Below are 19,005 nucleotides of genomic sequence, written 5' to 3' on the forward strand. Positions count from 1 at the left end.
GGCTCCTCGACGGATCCTGGCTCCTCATCTCTGGATCCTACACCACGCCTCGCCGCCGAGACCGATCCGGTCTCCACGCCATGCCCGGCCCCTACACCTGGTCCGGCTGCCGTGCCGGCTCCCGGCTCTTCGACGGATCCTGGCTCCCCGTCTGGTCCAGCTCTGCGCCGTGATCAGCGTCCTGGTCCTCGCCGGGGTCCTCGCCGGGGTCTTCGCCGTGGTCTTCGCCGTGGTCTGCGTGGGATCCTGCTCCAGGGGTCGTCGCCGCCGCACCTCCGGTCCGGCTCTCCTGAACCGGCCCCGAGTCCGGCGGCTGGAGGGTCTCTCGCCCGGGATCCTGCTCCAGGGTCCAGCTCCCCTTCCCGGGCTTCTACACCTGTACCCACCCCCCCTCGTCGGGCCTCGGTGCCCGTCCCCACTCCCCCTCGCCGGGCCTCGGTTCTCAGGTTCTGCCCCCCTCCCCGGGTCTCGGTGCCCATCCCCACCCCCCCTCGTCGGACCTCTGTTCCCAGGTCCAGTCCTCCTCCTTGGGCCTCTGTTCCCGTCCCCACCCCCCCTCTCCGGGCATCTGCGCCCGTTTTCTACCCCCCTGGCTGCTATGCCCCTCCTGGGGTTTTCGCTCGGCCTCCCGGCCCCTGGTCTTCGGGTCTCCTCCCTGGATCATCTCCGGGGTTCCAGCTTCCTCCCTCGCCTGGCTATGGACGTTGTCTTCGGTGGTCTGGAAGCCCCCCGTTGAGGGGGAGGTACTGTCAGGATCCTAGGCCCGGTCATGGTTGGACGGGTCAGGATGGTAACTTTGAGCAGTGCTCTCCACCTGACAGTGGGCAGTACCCTCCACCTAACTTTGGGCAATGCCCTACATCTGACATTGGCCCTCGGCCTGATATTGGCGCCCTACCACCCTCTAGTGGTCACAAACAATTGGTGCATGCTACAATGACAAATATCTTGACCACTGTATTAACAATAATTAATTGTGTAATCAATGTGGTGTCCTGGTGTGTGCTGTCATTGTCTTTCCCTTCCCTGGTGTGATGTCATGCACTTTGTTGGGTTGTTAGGAGTTGCCTTTGTGTTTAGTTGTGTTTATTTGTTCTTTGCTTATTGTCTAGGGGTTGTTTGTGATTCTGTGTTGGCCAGGTGTTCTTAATTGCTAATTAGTCGGGGTATTTAGGTGTCTGTCTGTCTCCCCTTCGTTGTGGCGACATTCCTCCAGTTACCCCCTGTTCCTATCCACGTCGTGTCGCACCGTTCTCCCTCTAGTAAGTCTTAGTGTTTGTTGTTTTGTATTGTGAAGTTTGTTATTTAGTTTCTGTATTTTCCTTGTATTGCACTGGATTCTACAGTAAACATCATTCTCCAAGCTTCACTCCTCGCCTCTGCCTCCTCCATTCCTTCCCTTTCTGTATTATTGCATTCTACCTAACCCCATCGTGACACCAAAATACCAGAAACTACCCCAAAATACCCAAAAATACCAGAAAATACCAGAAACTACCCCAAAATACCCCAAAGTATACCCCTAAATACCAGAAACTACCCCAAAATACCAGAAAATACCAGAAAATACCCCAAAATACCAGAAAATACCAGAAAATACCCCAAAGTATACCCCAAAATACCAGAAAATACCCCAAAGTATACCCCAAAATACCAGAAACTACCCCAAAATACCCCAAAATACCAGAAAATACCCCAAAATACACCAAAGTATACCCCAAAATACCAGAAACGACCCCAAAATACCAGAAAATACCAGAAAATACCCCAAAATACCCCAAAATACCAGAAAATACCAGAAAATACCAGAAACTACCCCAAAGTATACCCCAAAATACCAGAAACTACCCCAAAATACCAGAAAATACCAGAAAATACCAGAAACTACCCCAAAATACCCCAAAGTATACCCCAAAATACCAGAAACTACCCCAAAATACCCCAAAATACCAGAAAATACCAGAAACCACCCCAAAATACCCCAAAGTATACCCCAAAATACCAGAAACTACCCCAAAATACCCCAAAATACCCCAAAGTTTACCCCAAAATACCAGAAAATACCCCAAAATACCCCAAAGTATACCCCAAAATACCAGAAAATACCAGAAAATACCAGAAACTACCCCAAAATACCCCAAAGTATACCCCAAAATACCAAGACACTGAAGCCCAAATGACTCCAATAAGCAGGCTAGCACCTTGCATGGCATCTGGCTGCCATTGCTCTGTGAGTGCATGTGTGAATTGGTGAAGGAGAGGCAATTATAAAGCTATTTGTGCAGGTAGGAAAGTGCTATATATGTGGAGTCCATTTCCCATTCCCAAAGTACCACATATTTTCAAAACAAATGTTTATTTTAATATATTATAATCTCCAAATGTAATAACATCTGTATTGAACACTGAACAAACAGTATACATTTTTTTTATCAATTTTATTTTAAATGTTCAACAATAACAAAACAACATCAACAACAATAATAACAGAACAGTATAAAATTTTTGAACAAATTCCAGTAAGGACGGAAGAAAAGAGACAACTATAGGCTATACATGACAACATAACAGGACATTCTAACTGTGTCATTACATTACATTCAGGTCCACAAGATGGCTACTTAAAAAACTAGAATACACACTGAACTAGGAAGAACAGCTTTTTCAAGCTTCACACCTTGGTCATGGAATGGGCTACAAGACCATATCCACTTAGATACCCTGGTCTCTCTCAACAAATTTAAATCTGTATTACATAACTTCCTACAAAAAGAATTTCGCTGCTTTCTGTAGTCGGGTCCCAACTGCAAAACTGCTAAATTACTGTATTACCCTGTATTTTACTGTCATACACCTTTACTATTATGTAGACTATTCTGTTTTGTGTTTTTGTATTTACATGTATTGTATATTGTATACATCACACAAGAACATAATAAAAGTGCATATATACAATATACAATACATGTAAACACAAAAACATTGCTGTCTGATATATTGCAAATGTTATTGCTGTCATCTTGGCCAGGTCTCCCTTGCAAAAGAGATCTTGTATCTCAATGGGACTTCCTGGTTAAATACAAAATAAATAAAAAATTATGTGTCATCTAAAAAAAAACACATATATAAAAAAATATAAAAAACGAAATCAAATCTCTTATGAGCATGCATGAAGTGAACATACTTATGTCTTCACTTTTCTTCTTTTTGAAGTTGTTCGCTAATTCTTTGCCGTTCTGGTATTTTGGGGTAGTTTCTGGTATTTTGGGGTATACTTTGGGGTATTTTGGGGTAGTTTCTGGTATTTTCTGGTATTTTCTGGTATTTTGGGGTAGTTTCTGGTATTTTGGGGTATACTTTGGGGTATTTTGGGGTATTTTCTGGTATTTTCTGGTATTTTCTGGTATTTTCTGGTATTTTGGGGTAGTTTCTGGTATTTTGGGGTATACTTTGGGGTATTTTGGGGTAGTTTCTGGTAGTTTCTGGTATTTTGGGGTAGTTTCTGGTATTTTGGGGTATACTTTGGGGTATTTTGGGGTAGTTTCTGGTATTTTCTGGTATTTTCTGGTACTTTGGGGTGATTAGTAGGACCCGTTATGGGTGACTCAGACCTAAGCTTTAAATCACAATCAACAAGTTGACAAAAACTTAATTCTTCCACCTTAGAAACATAGCTAAAGTACGGCCATTTATAAATCAAAAGGACGCTGAAAACCAGATCCATGCCTTTATCTCAAGCCAACTCGACTACTGTAATGCACTCCTTACCGGCCTCCCGAAAAAATACGATGATAACTATTTTATTGCAATGCACTATTGCATTATTTTATTCTATTTTACTAACTATTTTATTGCACTGCACTATTTTACTTTGTATAATCAAACCGTATAATCAAACCGTAAACAAAGACGCATATTTCACTTTCAAGGTGGTGGTATAAGTTTAAAATTGTGGTGTCGAAGTAAAAAAAAATCCGTGGGCCTATCTGGGCTAAGCCCCGGATCTCCTACAATCCTAAATCCGCCCCTGATGCAGACCAGAGAAAGACGTTTGTCTTGTTTACATCAGGGTCCCCCATTTTCAATTCATAGTGAAGTGTCAAGTTGTTTAAGCTTTTCCTGGACCTCCTTGGTCATAATGATAGGTAATTTCCTAGATTGTCAGAAGCAAACACACAGTACAAAAACAGTGGAAAACAGTGGCACAATATTTTATGCTTTGCTCTCTACAGTAGTTCTCTTTCATTCTACCAGCCTCCCACACACTTCATTTTCCCTTACATATTTAACGGTTGTGACATCGTCACCTTAAACTTCGATGCCCCGAGGGAGTTTCGAACCTGTGGTCTCCCACACCGCGGGCAACAGCACAGACCACTATACCAAGAGGTGAATACACTGCTTTGCAACGTGTCTATGTGTCTTTTAAGAGTGAGTTTAACCCATAGTACCGCTACGCCCCAGTCACTTCACAACATCTGAAGGCCATCATGACTGCGCTTCGCGGTACCATCCGTTACACTCACCCTCCTTAAACTCACTCCACTCCACCCAAGGCATCCGGGTCATTCGGCACCAATGTAACGGTTGTCATATCGTCACCTTAAACTTCGATGCCCCGAGGGAGTTTCGAACCCATGGTCTGCCGCACCACGGGTCGACAGCACAGACAGCTATACCAAGAGGTGAATTCAGTGCTTTGCAACGTGTCTATGTGTCTTTTAAGGGTGAGAGTGAGTTTAACCCATAGTACCGCTACTCGCCCCACGCCCCAGTCACTTCACAACATCTGAAGTCCATCGTACCATCCGTTACACTATGTCACATCTCTACAAACGTCTCTCCAGCTATAACAATGTAATTCAGACAGAACCCCACATCAGAATCATGTTCCAGTGTGATTGTGTTCTGGATGGAGCTCTAGTCTGCAGCCAGAGAAGGAGGGGGCTGCGAGATGTTGTGTTCTACCCACGTGGGAGGGTGCTTGTGTGGGTGGTGTTCTCTCCCCCCCCCCCCCCCCCCCTCTCTCTCTCTCTGTCCTGGTGGTTGTGTAACCAGGGATGGAGGGTGGTGTGTGTGTGTGTGTGTGTGTGTGTGTGTGTGTGTGTGTGTGTGTGTGTGTGTGTGTGTGTGTGTGTGTGTGTGTGTGTGTGTGTGTGTGTGTGTGTGTGTGTGTGTGTGTGTGTGTGTGTGTGTGTGTGTGTGTGTGTGTGTGTGTGTGTGTGTGTGTGTGTGTGTGTGTGTGTGTGTGTGGGAGGGATGTGTCATCCTGCAGCCTTCCTGGGTCATGTCAGCAGCTCTGGTTGTGTGGACATCAGAGCCTATGAGAGCCTTGTGTCTTGTTTGCTTGCCATGGAATCCTTTTGATTAATAAAAGTAGAACAAGCCTACTATTTACAATTATGTAATGTATATAACTCTCCATAGGACAGTCTGGATCTGTCCACAATTTTACTGATGATTCAGGTGGGACCGTGTTGATGTTGAGGTACAGTACAATGAGGGAATAAGCAGTGGGCCCTCTCTTTTTAAAATGTACATGTTAATGTAAATACAGTAACTCCGTAGGTCAACCTAAATATGTCCACATTGTGTCACAATGCGGGGTGTGGTAGGACCCAGAATGCAGGACGAGGGCAGGCAGGGGCAGTGGCAGAATAGAACCCAACAGAATGGGGGCGGGATCCACTACGAATACCAGCGCAGACACGGCCATTATGTGTGCAGTTTGCTCCTGATATGCTCCAGTACAGTTGGCTCGTGGAGCAGTCTGCACCTGACCGCGCTGTTGGCAGATATCAGGAAGGGGAAAAATAAACCTGAAATGAGGCATAGACATAAGAGTATTTTTCACCATTAGCATTCCATTAATTTCGTATTTTATTTAGTTTACTTCGTAATGTATAGAGCTTGCTTCATTTGTATTTTCATGACCCGTTGCATCCTTTGTTTTTGTCACTATCTTTCATCATTTATATGTGCTGCTATAATATAGCCTACATAAACAAATCTGTCTATTTATCGATACTCCCATCAATCGACAACCATGACGTTGCATTATTTACTGCTGATCAGCACGCCTATCAGGTTAACTGGTGAAAAACGTTAGCAGGCTATAATCTCCAGACTTGTTTTGGCCATTCGAGACCGTTTTCAAATGTCCAATCTAACGAATTGTGTTTGCTCATAAGATGCTTAAAATGTTAAATGTGATTATAATAGACGACTGCTAATCTATAGCGACGTGCACGGGCTGACTGCCTGCAGACCGGCCGTCAGAATGTTAATTTGGGATAAATAAATAATAATGGGTTTCTTTATTTATTTCCGTTGTATTGTGCTTGTGCATGATGAATCAAATGTCCAATCTAATTGTTCTATTCATGCAAATATCTGAAGCATTTTTTGTAAGGTGACTAACCTCTCAAGCACTCATTGCTTTGTTCACTTACTCATTTGTCATGTTATTCAATATAGGCAGTGTCCTGAAATAACTTCATATATCAGTAGGGCTTTGCGCTTAGTTACCACCTTGTCTGTGAAGACGGTAGGTGCGTAGCGGTAACTGCTCGGTGCAATTTGCGCCGGGCTTTGTGGATTGGGAGCATTTTTGGACGAGGCTCATTTGCATAGAAAGGGGACATGTTCCGCCCACATTACCTCATTTAAATACGCGCTAATTGCACCGGACACAATCCTGACGGAACGCAGTTACCACCTCGTTTCACCTGTTGCGCGTCCTCTGTGGATAGACAAATTTGTTTCAGAGCTATTTGTCAGAAAAAGCCGCACAAACCCTTTGTGGATCCCGCCTTGGGTGTATTTATTGTGGACGGCAAGCAGAGACAAAAATGAGAAGACAGCTGACAGCCTAGATGACAAACTGAAAAATAGCAAACTAGAAGAACAACAAAAACAGGAACAAACAGGAGGAATAACACAAGGGAATAAGACCTTCAACACTTGACAGAAGACACTATAGAACTTGACACTGAAACGCCACATGACACCACAAAGACAGAAAACAGAAAACAGGGACTGAAATACACAGAGGACAAAATTTGACAAATGAGACATACCTGTGAAGATTACAACTGGAGACACCTGGGGAAGGACTACAGGAACTACAGGAGGCAAAAATATTTGATCAGTGACACTTAAGTGGGGACCCAGTAGCCCTGGTATTAACATGGACGGTTAAACTATTCTCAACATCTGTAATACCTGCTTCATGACAAAGCAGAGGTTGTATTAGGCCCTTAGGGGATCAATAAAGGAATAATATTATCTTATATCTTATTAATCATTAGACCAGGACAGTGATACTAATGATCCAGACTATGTTGATCTCCTTGATTAGAAATAGGTCTGTATGATTGAGAGTGAATGACTAAGATGGTGTAAATGTGTCCTCAACACAGCTAGCTGAATGACTAAGATGGTGTAAATGTGTCCTCAACACAGCTAGCTGAATGACTAAGATGGTGTAAATGGTGTCCTCGACACAGCTAGCTGAATGACTAAGATGGTGTAAATGTGTCCTCGACACAGCTAGCTGAATGACTAAGATGGTATGGTGTCCTCGACACAGCTAGCTGAATGACTAAGATGGTGTAAATGTGTCCTCGACACAGCTAGCTGAATGACTAAGATGGTGTAAATGGTGTCCTCGACACAGCTGAATGGCTAAGATGATGTAAATGTGTCCTCGACACAGCTAGCTGAATGGCTAAGATGATGTAAATGTGTCCGCGACACAGCTAGCTGAATGGCTAAGATGGTGTAAATGTGTCCTCGACACAGCTAGCTGAATGACTAAGATGGTGTAAATGTGTCCTCGACACAGCTAGCTGAATGACTAAGATGGTGTAAATGTGTCCTCGACACAGCTAGCTGAATGACTAAGATGGTGTAAATGTGTCCTCGACACAGCTGAATGACTAAGATGGTGTAAATGTGTCCGCGACACAGCTGAATGACTAAGATGGTGTAAATGTGTCCTCGACACAGCTAGCTGAATGACTAAGATGGTGTAAATGTGTCCTCGACACAGCTAGCTGAATGACTAAGATGGTGTAAATGTGTCCTCGACACAGCTAGCTGAATGACTAAGATGGTGTAAATGTGTCCTCAACACAGCTGAATGACTAAGATGGTGTAAATGTGTCCGCGACACAGCTGAATGACTAAGATGGTGTAAATGTGTCCTCGACACAGCTGAATGACTAAGATGGTGTAAATGTGTCCTCGACACAGCTAGCTGAATGGCTAAGATGGTGTAAATGTGTCCTTGACACAGCTAGCTGAATGACTAAGATGGTGTAAATGTGTCCTCGACACAGCTAGCTGAATGACTAAGATGGTGTAAATGTGTCCTCGACACAGCTAGCTGAATGACTAAGATGGTGTAAATGTGTCCTCGACACAGCTAGCTGAATGACTAAGATGGTGTAAATGGTGTCCTCGACACAGCTAGCTGAATGACTAAGATGGTGTAAATGTGTCCTCGACACAGCTAGCTGAATGACTAAGATGGTGTAAATGTGTCCTCGACACAGCTAGCTGAATGGCTAAGATGGTGTAAATGTGTCCGCGACACAGCTGAATGACTAAGATGGTGTAAATGTGTCCTCGACACAGTTAGCTGAATGGCTAAGATGGTGTAAATGTGTCCGCGACACAGCTGAATGACTAAGATGGTGTAAATGTGTCCTCGACACAGCTGAATGACTAAGATGGTGTAAATGTGTCCTCGACACAGCTAGCTGAATGACTAAGATGGTGTAAATGTGTCCTCGACACAGCTAGCTGAATGACTAAGATGGTGTAAATGTGTCCTCGACACAGCTAGCTGAATGGCTAAGATGGTGTAAATGTGTCCGCGACACAGCTGAATGACTAAGATGGTGTAAATGTGTCCTCGACACAGTTAGCTGAATGGCTAAGATGGTGTAAATGTGTCCGCGACACAGCTGAATGACTAAGATGGTGTAAATGTGTCCTCGACACAGCTAGCTGAATGACTAAGATGGTGTAAATGTGTCCTCGACACAGCTAGCTGAATGACTAAGATGGTGTAAATGTGTCCTCGACACAGCTAGCTGAATGACTAAGATGGTGTAAATGTGTCCTCGACACAGCTAGCTGAATGGCTAAGATGGTGTAAATGTGTCCTCGACACAGCTAGCTGAATGGCTAAGATGGTGTAAATGTGTCCGCGACACAGCTGAATGACTAAGATGGTGTAAATGTGTCCTCGACACAGCTAGCTGAATGACTAAGATGGTGTAAATGTGTCCTCGACACAGCTAGCTGAATGACTAAGATGGTGTAAATGTGTCCTCAACACAGCTGAATGACTAAGATGGTGTAAATGTGTCCTCGACACAGGTAGCTGAATGACTAAGATGGTGTAAATGTGTCCTCGACACAGCTAGCTGAATGGCTAAGATGGTGTAAATGTGTCCTTGACACAGCTAGCTGAATGGCTAAGATGGTGTAAATGTGTCCTCAACACAGCTGAATGACTAAGATGGTGTAAATGTGTCCTCGACACAGCTAGCTGAATGACTAAGATGGTGTAAATGTGTCCTCGACACAGCTAGCTGAATGGCTAAGATGGTGTAAATGTGTCCTTGACACAGCTAGCTGAATGACTAAGATGGTGTAAATGTGTCCTCGACACAGCTAGCTGAATGACTAAGATGGTGTAAATGGTGTCCTCGACACAGCTAGCTGAATGACTAAGATGGTGTAAATGTGTCCTCGACACAGCTAGCTGAATGACTAAGATGGTGTAAATGTGTCCTCAACACAGCTGAATGACTAAGATGGTGTAAATGTGTCCTCGACACAGCTAGCTGAATGACTAAGATGGTGTAAATGGTGTCCTCGACACAGCTAGCTGAATGGCTAAGATGGTGTAAATGTGTCCTCGACACAGCTAGCTGAATGGCTAAGATGGTGTAAATGTGTCCTCGACACAGCTAGCTGAATGGCTAAGATGGTGTAAATGTGTCCTCGACACAGCTAGCTGAATGGCTAAGATGGTGTAAATGTGTCCTCGACACAGCTAGCTGAATGGCTAAGATGGTGTAAATGGTGTCCTCGACACAGCTGAATCAAATCAAATCAAATCAAATTTATTTATAGGGCCCGACAACACACGTTAATGTCCCCATGGGCCGTACAGGTCTTCTTTAAACAAGTCAAGAAGAAAACATAACAATAAGTCAAGAACAGAACAAGAACACCATAAGGTCCAAACATTTTTAGATGAATGCAAATAAATGAAAGAATGCAAGCACTCCCAGACATACCCCACGCGAAGGTAAGGAAAAACTCACTAAAACCTAACAATAGGGAAAAAAGCTCCACAGGCAGTGTGGAGGAGAGAAACCTTAGAAGGGCCATTCAAGGGGGGATCTCCCTTCTTAGATGTTGGTGATAGTAGTGTTGCAGACGGACAGTTGGTAAGCATGCACTCATGTGTGTAGTGAATAGCAACTGAACATTTTGAAAGATTAAAGATAGAGCTAATAGCGATATCAACTGAACATTTTGAAAGATTAAAGATAGAGCTGATAGTGGATCTATTTGAGGCACAGGGGCGGCGCAAAGAGGGTCACGTCCTCCCCGTCTTAGTCACGGGACATTCAACATTCCGGTCATTGCTCAGGGACAGCCGGAGACAGGGAGATAGGGGGCGGCGCAGAGAGGGTCGCGAACTCCCCGACATCATCGCGGGACATCCGGCACTCCGGTCACCACTACGAGACCTCCGGAGACAGGGGGGCACGCAGAGGGGGTCGCAACCTCCCGGCCTTCATCACGGGACGTCCAACACTCCGGTCAACACTCCAGGACAGCAAGTCATAGGGGGACAGGGAGACGGGACAGGCGTTAGACAGCTCATGAGATTGTAGTGGGCGGACATAGCAATAGATACAAGTGGTAGGCATATATGTGAATGGAGTAGATATATGAAGTAAGCGTATTATGTGAATAGAATAGAAGTACTTAACCCAGCAATGAAACCGCGTTGACTGTTAATCTGTTAACAGTCTGTTAATACTGTTAATCAGTTGACAGGACCACGGACAGACGACGGTGAATAACTGATCCAAGGCCTCGGAGGTGCATGTAGAGCAGTCACTACAATCTTGGCCAAGACCCCGAGGCATCCATCACCTTAGTCAGCGCCAGGAGACGGGCACTCAGAGAGAAGGGGGAGGGAGGGGGGGGAAAGAGGGGGGGGGGGAGAGTTAGAGAGTTCCCATGTTTGTGGTGCTGCAAAGGAGCAGACATGTAGTACCCTGTAGTGCCATGTAGTACCATGTAGTACCCTGTAGTGCCATGTAGTACCCTGTAGTACCCTGTAGTGCCATGTAGTACCCTGTAGTACCCTGTAGTACCCTGTAGTGCCATGTAGTACCCTGTAGTGCCCTGTAGTACCATGTAGTACCCTGTAGTGCCATGTAGTGCCATGTAGAGCCATGTAGAGCCATGTAGTACCCTGTAGTGCCATGTAGTACCATGTAGTACTCTGTGGTACCATGTAGTACCCTGTACCCTAACTAAACTACACAGATTAATCTAAAGGTCAGTCCCCGACCAGGTGAGATCAGGGTAGGTTGAAGGAGAGAGGGAAAAGATGAGTCTTAAGCAGGGATTTAAAAGCTTCGACAGAGCAGGCGCCCCTGATGACGGCAGGTAATTTGTTCCACAGGTAGGGAGCGCGGTAGACAAAGGCTCTGTGGCCGGCGGATTTCTTTTTAACCCTAGGGGTCGATAGAAGCCCCGCATTTTGTGAGCGCAGAGCACGAGCGGGCGAGTATCGGGAGATGAGATCGGATAGATAGAGCGGTGCAAGCCCATTTAAAATTTTGTAGGTGAGGAGTAGCACTTTAAAGTCAGAACGGGCTTGGATAGGAAGCCAGTGTAGGGCGGACAAAACTGGTGTGATGTGATCAAATTTTCTAGTTCTAGTTAGTATCCGTGCAGCCGCATTTTGCACGAGTTGAAGATTTTTGATGCTTGAATTAGGTAGGCCTGAAAAGAGTGCATTACAGTAGTCCAGACGTGATGAGACAAAAGAATGACTAAGATGGTGTAAATGGTGTCCTCGACACAGCTGAATGGCTGTACTAAACGAAGGTACCTCCTCATTTTTCCCCTGCTGGCGGCGGGTTCCAGAACATTGAGACGCTGAAGACCACGTGCACCATGCTGGAGGAGCAGGTGCTGGAGCTGGAGACACTGAATGACGAGCTACTGGAGAAGGAGCGGCAGTGGGAGGCCTGGCGGGGAGCCCTGGAGGACGAGAAGAGCCAGGCAGAGAGGAGGACCCGGGACATCCAGAGACTGCTGGACAACGAGAAGCAGAACAGGTGACAGAACTACTCACAAACCATGGCATGCACATGCGTATCATTTAGGAGGATCATTTAAAAAATGACATATTCACTATTTGAGTGAATGATGGCACAAAAGTTCATTATGGAACCTGACTGGCAAAGAGTTTTATTAGCAAACTAGATTTTAATGGTGAAATCATCTGTGTTTCAGAAATATTGAGTAATGAATAAAAACCTTTTTATAATGTAGCAGGGTGGATTATCCCTGCTTTATGGGAGTGGTTGTACACGGCCACCTGGTAGCGAGAATGGAGCAGAGCTGAGTCCAGCTGGATCCCCGACTGTAGGCCAGGAATGTTGAAGTGGAGGTCGAGCAGCAGGAGTGGATGGGGCCTAGGATTCACTGACCTAGGGATGGTACTCTGGTCCTTCTGGCCCTCCAGGGCGATCAGCAATAGCTCCCCACACACTCACACTTCTCCCAATACTTCCTGAGCCCTCCCACACCTGATGGCAGCAAGATGGATGATATATTCGCTCCCCAAAGCAGTACTCTTCCTTAATGATGAGAGAAGACCTTTCACATTACACTATAGGCAGGGGGTGGGGAAAGGGTTAAACAATAATGAGCATTACCCGGAGAGAAAAGGGTTAGACAAGATGCACATTAAAGACACACACACAGTGTTCCCATTTATGTCTCCTTTATATATAGTCTAGTTCAATTTACAAGTGTATGACTCAATTAGAAAAGCTATTCCCACACTGGGCACCTAGTGCTCTCGCTCTACAATACACATGAATGAAAGTTATTCCCACATGGATGAAAGTTATTCCCACATGGATGAAAGTTATTCCCACATGAATGAATGTTATTCCCACACTGGGCTCCTAGTGCTCTCACTCTATATTACAGACACAGTAAGAACCTCTTCCCTTTAAGGGTTATCTACTGCTCCGCTTCGCAGTAGGTGAGCACAAAGTAAATAGTAAAGGAGTTCAATGGGAATTTTATAAAGAACCACACGTTATTATTACACTCAAAAGAAATTAACAGTGGGCCCACATTAGCAAATAATAGTCCTATCTAGAGCCGGCTTTTCCCCAAAACAATAAATGATCGGGGCGCCCCTATACACTGCTGCCAGCGTTCGTTCAAAGCACCGTTTATCTTCGCCCTTAGAGAGCCTGCGCCACACAGTGAATTGTTTACCGATAACGTTTCAGCACTCGGAGCGCCGCTGTACTTATCCAAGATGGCGGGCCTGCTCTCACCACCACTAGTCCGGGTGTTAAGATGGCCGTCGGGAGATCCCGCGATAACAGACAGCGGGGCGGGGTAGACGCTGGGGCAGGTGAGCTGCTGGGGCAACGGCTTGGAGGGGCTGGAGGAGCGTGCAGTGTAGTGGCGTCCTCTGCTGGGCTGAAGAGGTGGGCCAACACGCGGGCTAAACTGTGGTGCTCGCCTAAACAAAGCTAAGCTGTGGGTCGTGGTGAACCCCCCTGCTATAACGCCTATACACAGCTAACGCAAGGTGGACAATATCTACCACCTGGTCTTCGGCGATGCTCGTCTGTTGGTTCATTCACAATGTCTCTGGCACATTAACCAAACGCTAAGCTACCGCATATACTTCTAGGATAACCCGTTTTGTAACTGAGTTTCTCTCTCGTGTGCTGTATCTCCGGAGCTCCAATCCAGTACGTCTTCCTCCCTCCGTGGAAAATGATGAAGAGGTCTCTCCGCTGTCCGAGCCCCGCCTTCAGCCCATTCTTCTTCACCTGATGTCCTCCCTGCCCAGCCGTGACCTAACCCTAACCTGTATCCTGTCCCACTATGAAGCGTCAATGTTTAGGATAGGGAGAATCAAAGAGAGCCGCACGTTAAGTGTCCATGTCAACGTAGGGATGATCAAGAGCGGTCAACCGGTTACAACGTCCTCGTGAACACAGGGAATGCAAAAGATTAGCGTTAGACACCCTGAATAATAGTCAGACATATTCAGGTGGCTACATTATATTATTATTATTATTATTGTGTGTTATAACATTTTGAAATGAAACCCGTTAAATCAGCGGTCCCAAATGACCTGGGGGCCACTAATGGTCCTGTCTTCTCACAATAATATATCCCAAGTATTATGAACACAGAAGGCATTCTTGAGTGATTGTTCTATGACAAATTTGCATTCTTAAATGATATTTATTATTTATTTTGTGTGTATGTGGAAATTATTGCAATAGCCTTCTAACACGATAGTTAGCTAATGAATCCATAAATAAATTAACCTGCAGTAGGCTAACACAGGTTTGTTCCTTTCTCATACTGTAGGCTTCGCGCAGACCAACGCAACTCCGAGTCTCGCCAGGCTGTAGAGCAGGCAGTGAAGGAACACAAGGCTGAGATCCTGGCCCTACAACAGGCCCTCAAAGACCAGAAATTGAAAGCCGAGAGCCTCTCTGATACTGTGAGCCTCTCCACACTGTGTCTCTCCGTCTGTTTTCATTACATCTGATCTACCTAAAGCTCCGATCCCATGTCCCCAATGTGAGCAAATCTTAAACCTCCTTCTCTCCTGCAGCTGAACGAGCTGGAGAAGAAGCACGCCATGCTGGAGATGAACGCCTGCAGTCTGCAGCAGAAGCTGGAGGGCGAGAGAGATCTGAAGCAGAGGCTGCTGGATGACGTACATGCAGTATTTATTTTTCTCTGATTACCTCTCTGATAAAAAAAATAATGGTAACTGTAATCTGTAAATTACTGTAAATTTTTTAGATTACAGATACAAAACAAGACTAGACAAGCCTAGTTAAGACCGGACCTAGATACATGCTGAATTGATATTCAATGCGAGCAACTGATGCTCCAGTGTCCGACGAAGCTGAATGAGGGTAGCGTTAGCTATCAGAAATGCACTATACCTGTGTGATACGTTTATGTTGCTCAACCAAAGTTGGCATGTTGTTTACATGGTCCAGTGGTCCACTCACTACTATACAGATTATGCTGTTTTCAGCTATTTGTGCGGCGTCCCTGTGGTGTTATGCCTAACGTTACTGCATGCAATGCGTGCCTGTTTGACTCAGTCAATACATTGCCTGGTATAGGGCCGCAATTAAGTCATTGTTGATAGGCTATACTGATTCAGGATTATGATACTTTTTTTTTTTTTTTTTTTTGGTCTTTTCCCCCCTCCATTTTCCTCCGATTTTCTCCCATCCCAATGTTAGTCGTATGCCAATTCCCAGTCCCTTCCTGGTCGCTGCGCTTTACCCCCCACAGTCAGATCATTTTGGGAGAGTGGAGGCTACCACGTGCTTCCTCCGACACACGTCCAGCCAATCACCGCTTCTTTTCACCTGGCAGCGCGGATTCTCATTGAGAGGGCGTAGCGTGTGGGAGGACCACACTATCCCCCTCACGTCCAATCCGCGCTTAGCAGGCGCCCCGACCGAACTGTAGGAGTCGCTGTTTACAACGACCCGGACCCACCCCGCCAGGTTCTCCCACCCTCTGATACAGCCAATTGTATCAGTGCAGACGGCCAGCCAAGCTGGTGACAACCCCGGAGCTGTGAGCTGGATTCGAACAGGCGAACCAAGCTCACAGCTCCGGGGCTGGTGACGAACGCAATCTCCGCTCGACCACCTAACCGCCTTGGATTATGATACTTTTAAATAAATAATTTGTTTACCTACAATTCCAGTTTGGAGGCCAAGTAATCAAATAATAACTGAAATGAATACAATTACATTACTTAGTTTTTTTTTTTTATCCACTTTTTCTCCCATTTTTCTATATTTTCTCCCATCCCAATTTCGTATCATCCAATTCAACCCTCCCCTGTCACGAACGCTGTTTCTTGCCTCCCACAAGCCGGCTGCAATGTGGACTAAGTCATACATAGCACAAGTCCCCTCCGGTACTTGAGGTAACAGCAGTCGCATCTTTTCACCTGCGCAACTCGATCTCTCTGTGGCGAGGAGTAACGCGTGGGAGGCTCACGCTGCCCCCGACACTTCCTGATTCTACTGCGCAGGCGCACCAACCGACCTGTAGGAGTCGCTGTCCACAACGCCCGATCCCCACCCATCAGTTTCCCACCCCCTAATACGGCCAATGTGTATTAGTATGAACGACCAGCTAAACTGAAAGCAATGTGGAGCGCTGGGCTCGAACAGGCAAGCCCAGCGTCTCCGTCATTCGTGGCGAGCGCCTTGCCCACTACGCCACGTAGCCGCCCTACATTACTTAGTTTTAAGCACTGAAGGGGACTGTGTTACTGATTACAGTTGTAAACATGTAATCAGTCATCTGTAACACAATACAGTTTGAGAGCAACCATGTGTGTGTGGAATGCTAAGGGAATAGACTCCTTGCACTGAATGTTTGTGTAGTTATTTTTCTTCCAACATGGCTGCCTGTAACCACTTTTGAAAGAAAATGTCTAATTACTGTGCAGTGGTAGAATAGATAAAAGACTGGTAAAGTGTTCCACTGTGACGTCTTTACAATATCTAGTAATAACACACCAAATTATAACATTTCTGTCTATATATTCATATCATATGATTCATATTATATCATATGTCAAGGCATAGCAACCATTGTTTTGCACATAGCAACCAACATGGAGGACAAACATTCTGTGAAAGGCCTCTAGACCGTGTGTGTGTGTGTGTGTGTGTGTGTGTGTGTGTGTGTGTGTGTGTGTGTGTGTGTGTGTGTGTGTGTGTGTGCGTGTGTGTGTGTGTGTGTCCACAGCAAGGGAAGTTGCAGCAACAGATGGACGCTCAGAAGACGCACATCTTCCGTCTCACTCAGGGTCTGCAGGACGCTTTGGACCAGACTGACCTGCTGAAGACTGAGAGGACTGACCTGGAGTACCAGCTAGAGAACATCCAGGTAGAGCTACACACACACACACACACACACACACACACACACACACACACACAAACACACTTTCTGTACACTCCAAGTACATGAGGAGAAATTCATGGCATTAATGATGTTCACTTAGCTCCACCTGCAGGCTGTGTACTCCCATGAGAAGGTGAAGATGGAAGGCACCATCACCCAGCAGACGAAGCTCATAGACTTCCTCCAGGCCAGGGTTGACCATGGAGGCTCCAAGAAGAAAAAGGTCAGACCTGGTGATACTGGGTCCTATATATAAGATATACTGTACGATATATGATATACTGTACGATATATGATATACTGTATGATATAAGATATACTGTATGATATAGGATATACTGTATGATGTACGATATATGATATACTGTACGATATATGATATACTGTACGATATATGATATACGATATACTGTATGATATAAGATATACTGTATGATATAGGATATACTGTATGATATATATGTTATACTGTATGATATAGAATATGCTGTACAATATAGGATATACTGTACAATATAGGATATACTGTACGATATATGTTATACTGTATGATATAGAATATGCTGTACGATATAGGATATACTGTACAATATAGGATATACTGTACGATATATGTTATACTGTATGATATAGAATATGCTGTATGATATAGGATATACTGTACGATATATATGTTAGGCCTATACTGTATCATGTATGATATAGGATATGCTGTATGAGATAGGATATACTGTACGATATATATGTTAGGCCTATACTGTATGATATAGGATATGCTGTATGAGATAGGATATACTGTACGATATATATGTTATACTGTATGATATAGGATATACTGTACGATATATATGTTAGGCCTATACTGTATCATGTATGATATAGGATATGCTGTATGAGATAGGATATACTGTACGATATATATGTTAGGCCTATACTGTATGATATAGGATATGCTGTATGAGATAGGATATACTGTACGATATATATGTTATACTGTATGATATAGGATATACTGTACGATATATATGTTATACTGTATGATATAGGATATACTGTACGATATATATGTTATACTGTATGATATAGGATATACTGTACGATATATATGTTATACTGTATGATATAGGATACTGTACTGTTACGACCCCTGTGAGTCTAAGGGTAAAGGGCTGTAACATAACAGTTGGTTGACAGAAAAGATGGACCACGTTTGTAAACAACAATGATATTTATTGAAAGATGCAAAGGAAGCACATGTAGCTCAGGGGTGAGCCCAGGCCAAAACAACAAACAAACACCACTATACTCCAAATAAACCCAAATCTAATCTATGGTAAAAGAGATTACATTACCTAAACCACTCTTACCTAACCAAAACAGGAGAAAACAATATCCAAAGGAAATGGCAGCTCACCCCATCTGTGCTTCCTGAGAAAGAGAGAAAAACACATTAATTATACAGAAACAAAGGCAGAATATATACAAAAACAAACTATAACTAACAATGCTCTCTCTGTGGTCATACACACACAAGGACATTTCCACTAAGCACCAAAGGTCAATAAACGAAATGCAATATTGTCAAAGTTACAGGTTACAAAATCACACTAGGCCTAGCCTCATGCCAGAGAGAGAGAAAGACTGAAGTGAGAAGCCATGTTTTAACAGGTGTGGGGTGATCCATGATTGGGGGGTGTTGATTGAGTGTTGGAGTCTGGAAAACCA

At 44.7% G+C, this 19,005-nt stretch overlaps 1 protein-coding gene across 1 annotated transcript in view; it reads left to right on the forward strand.

Moving 5' to 3' along the window:
• The window catches only part of citb (citron rho-interacting serine/threonine kinase b), a gene marked incomplete at both ends in the record, with an annotated part of 154,664 nt that overhangs the window by 76,711 nt on the left and 58,948 nt on the right, over positions 1-19,005 (forward strand). Inside the window, 5 exon segments of the mRNA XM_084307930.1 lie at positions 12,196-12,389; positions 14,689-14,824; positions 14,939-15,043; positions 17,122-17,262; positions 17,381-17,503. Coding sequence (XP_084164056.1) covers positions 12,196-12,389; positions 14,689-14,824; positions 14,939-15,043; positions 17,122-17,262; positions 17,381-17,503 — 699 coding nt within the window.

This window comes from Notolepis coatsorum (assembly GCF_963971535.1).
Source record: "Notolepis coatsorum genome assembly, chromosome: 1".
Taxonomy (NCBI): domain Eukaryota; kingdom Metazoa; phylum Chordata; class Actinopteri; order Aulopiformes; family Paralepididae; genus Notolepis; species Notolepis coatsorum.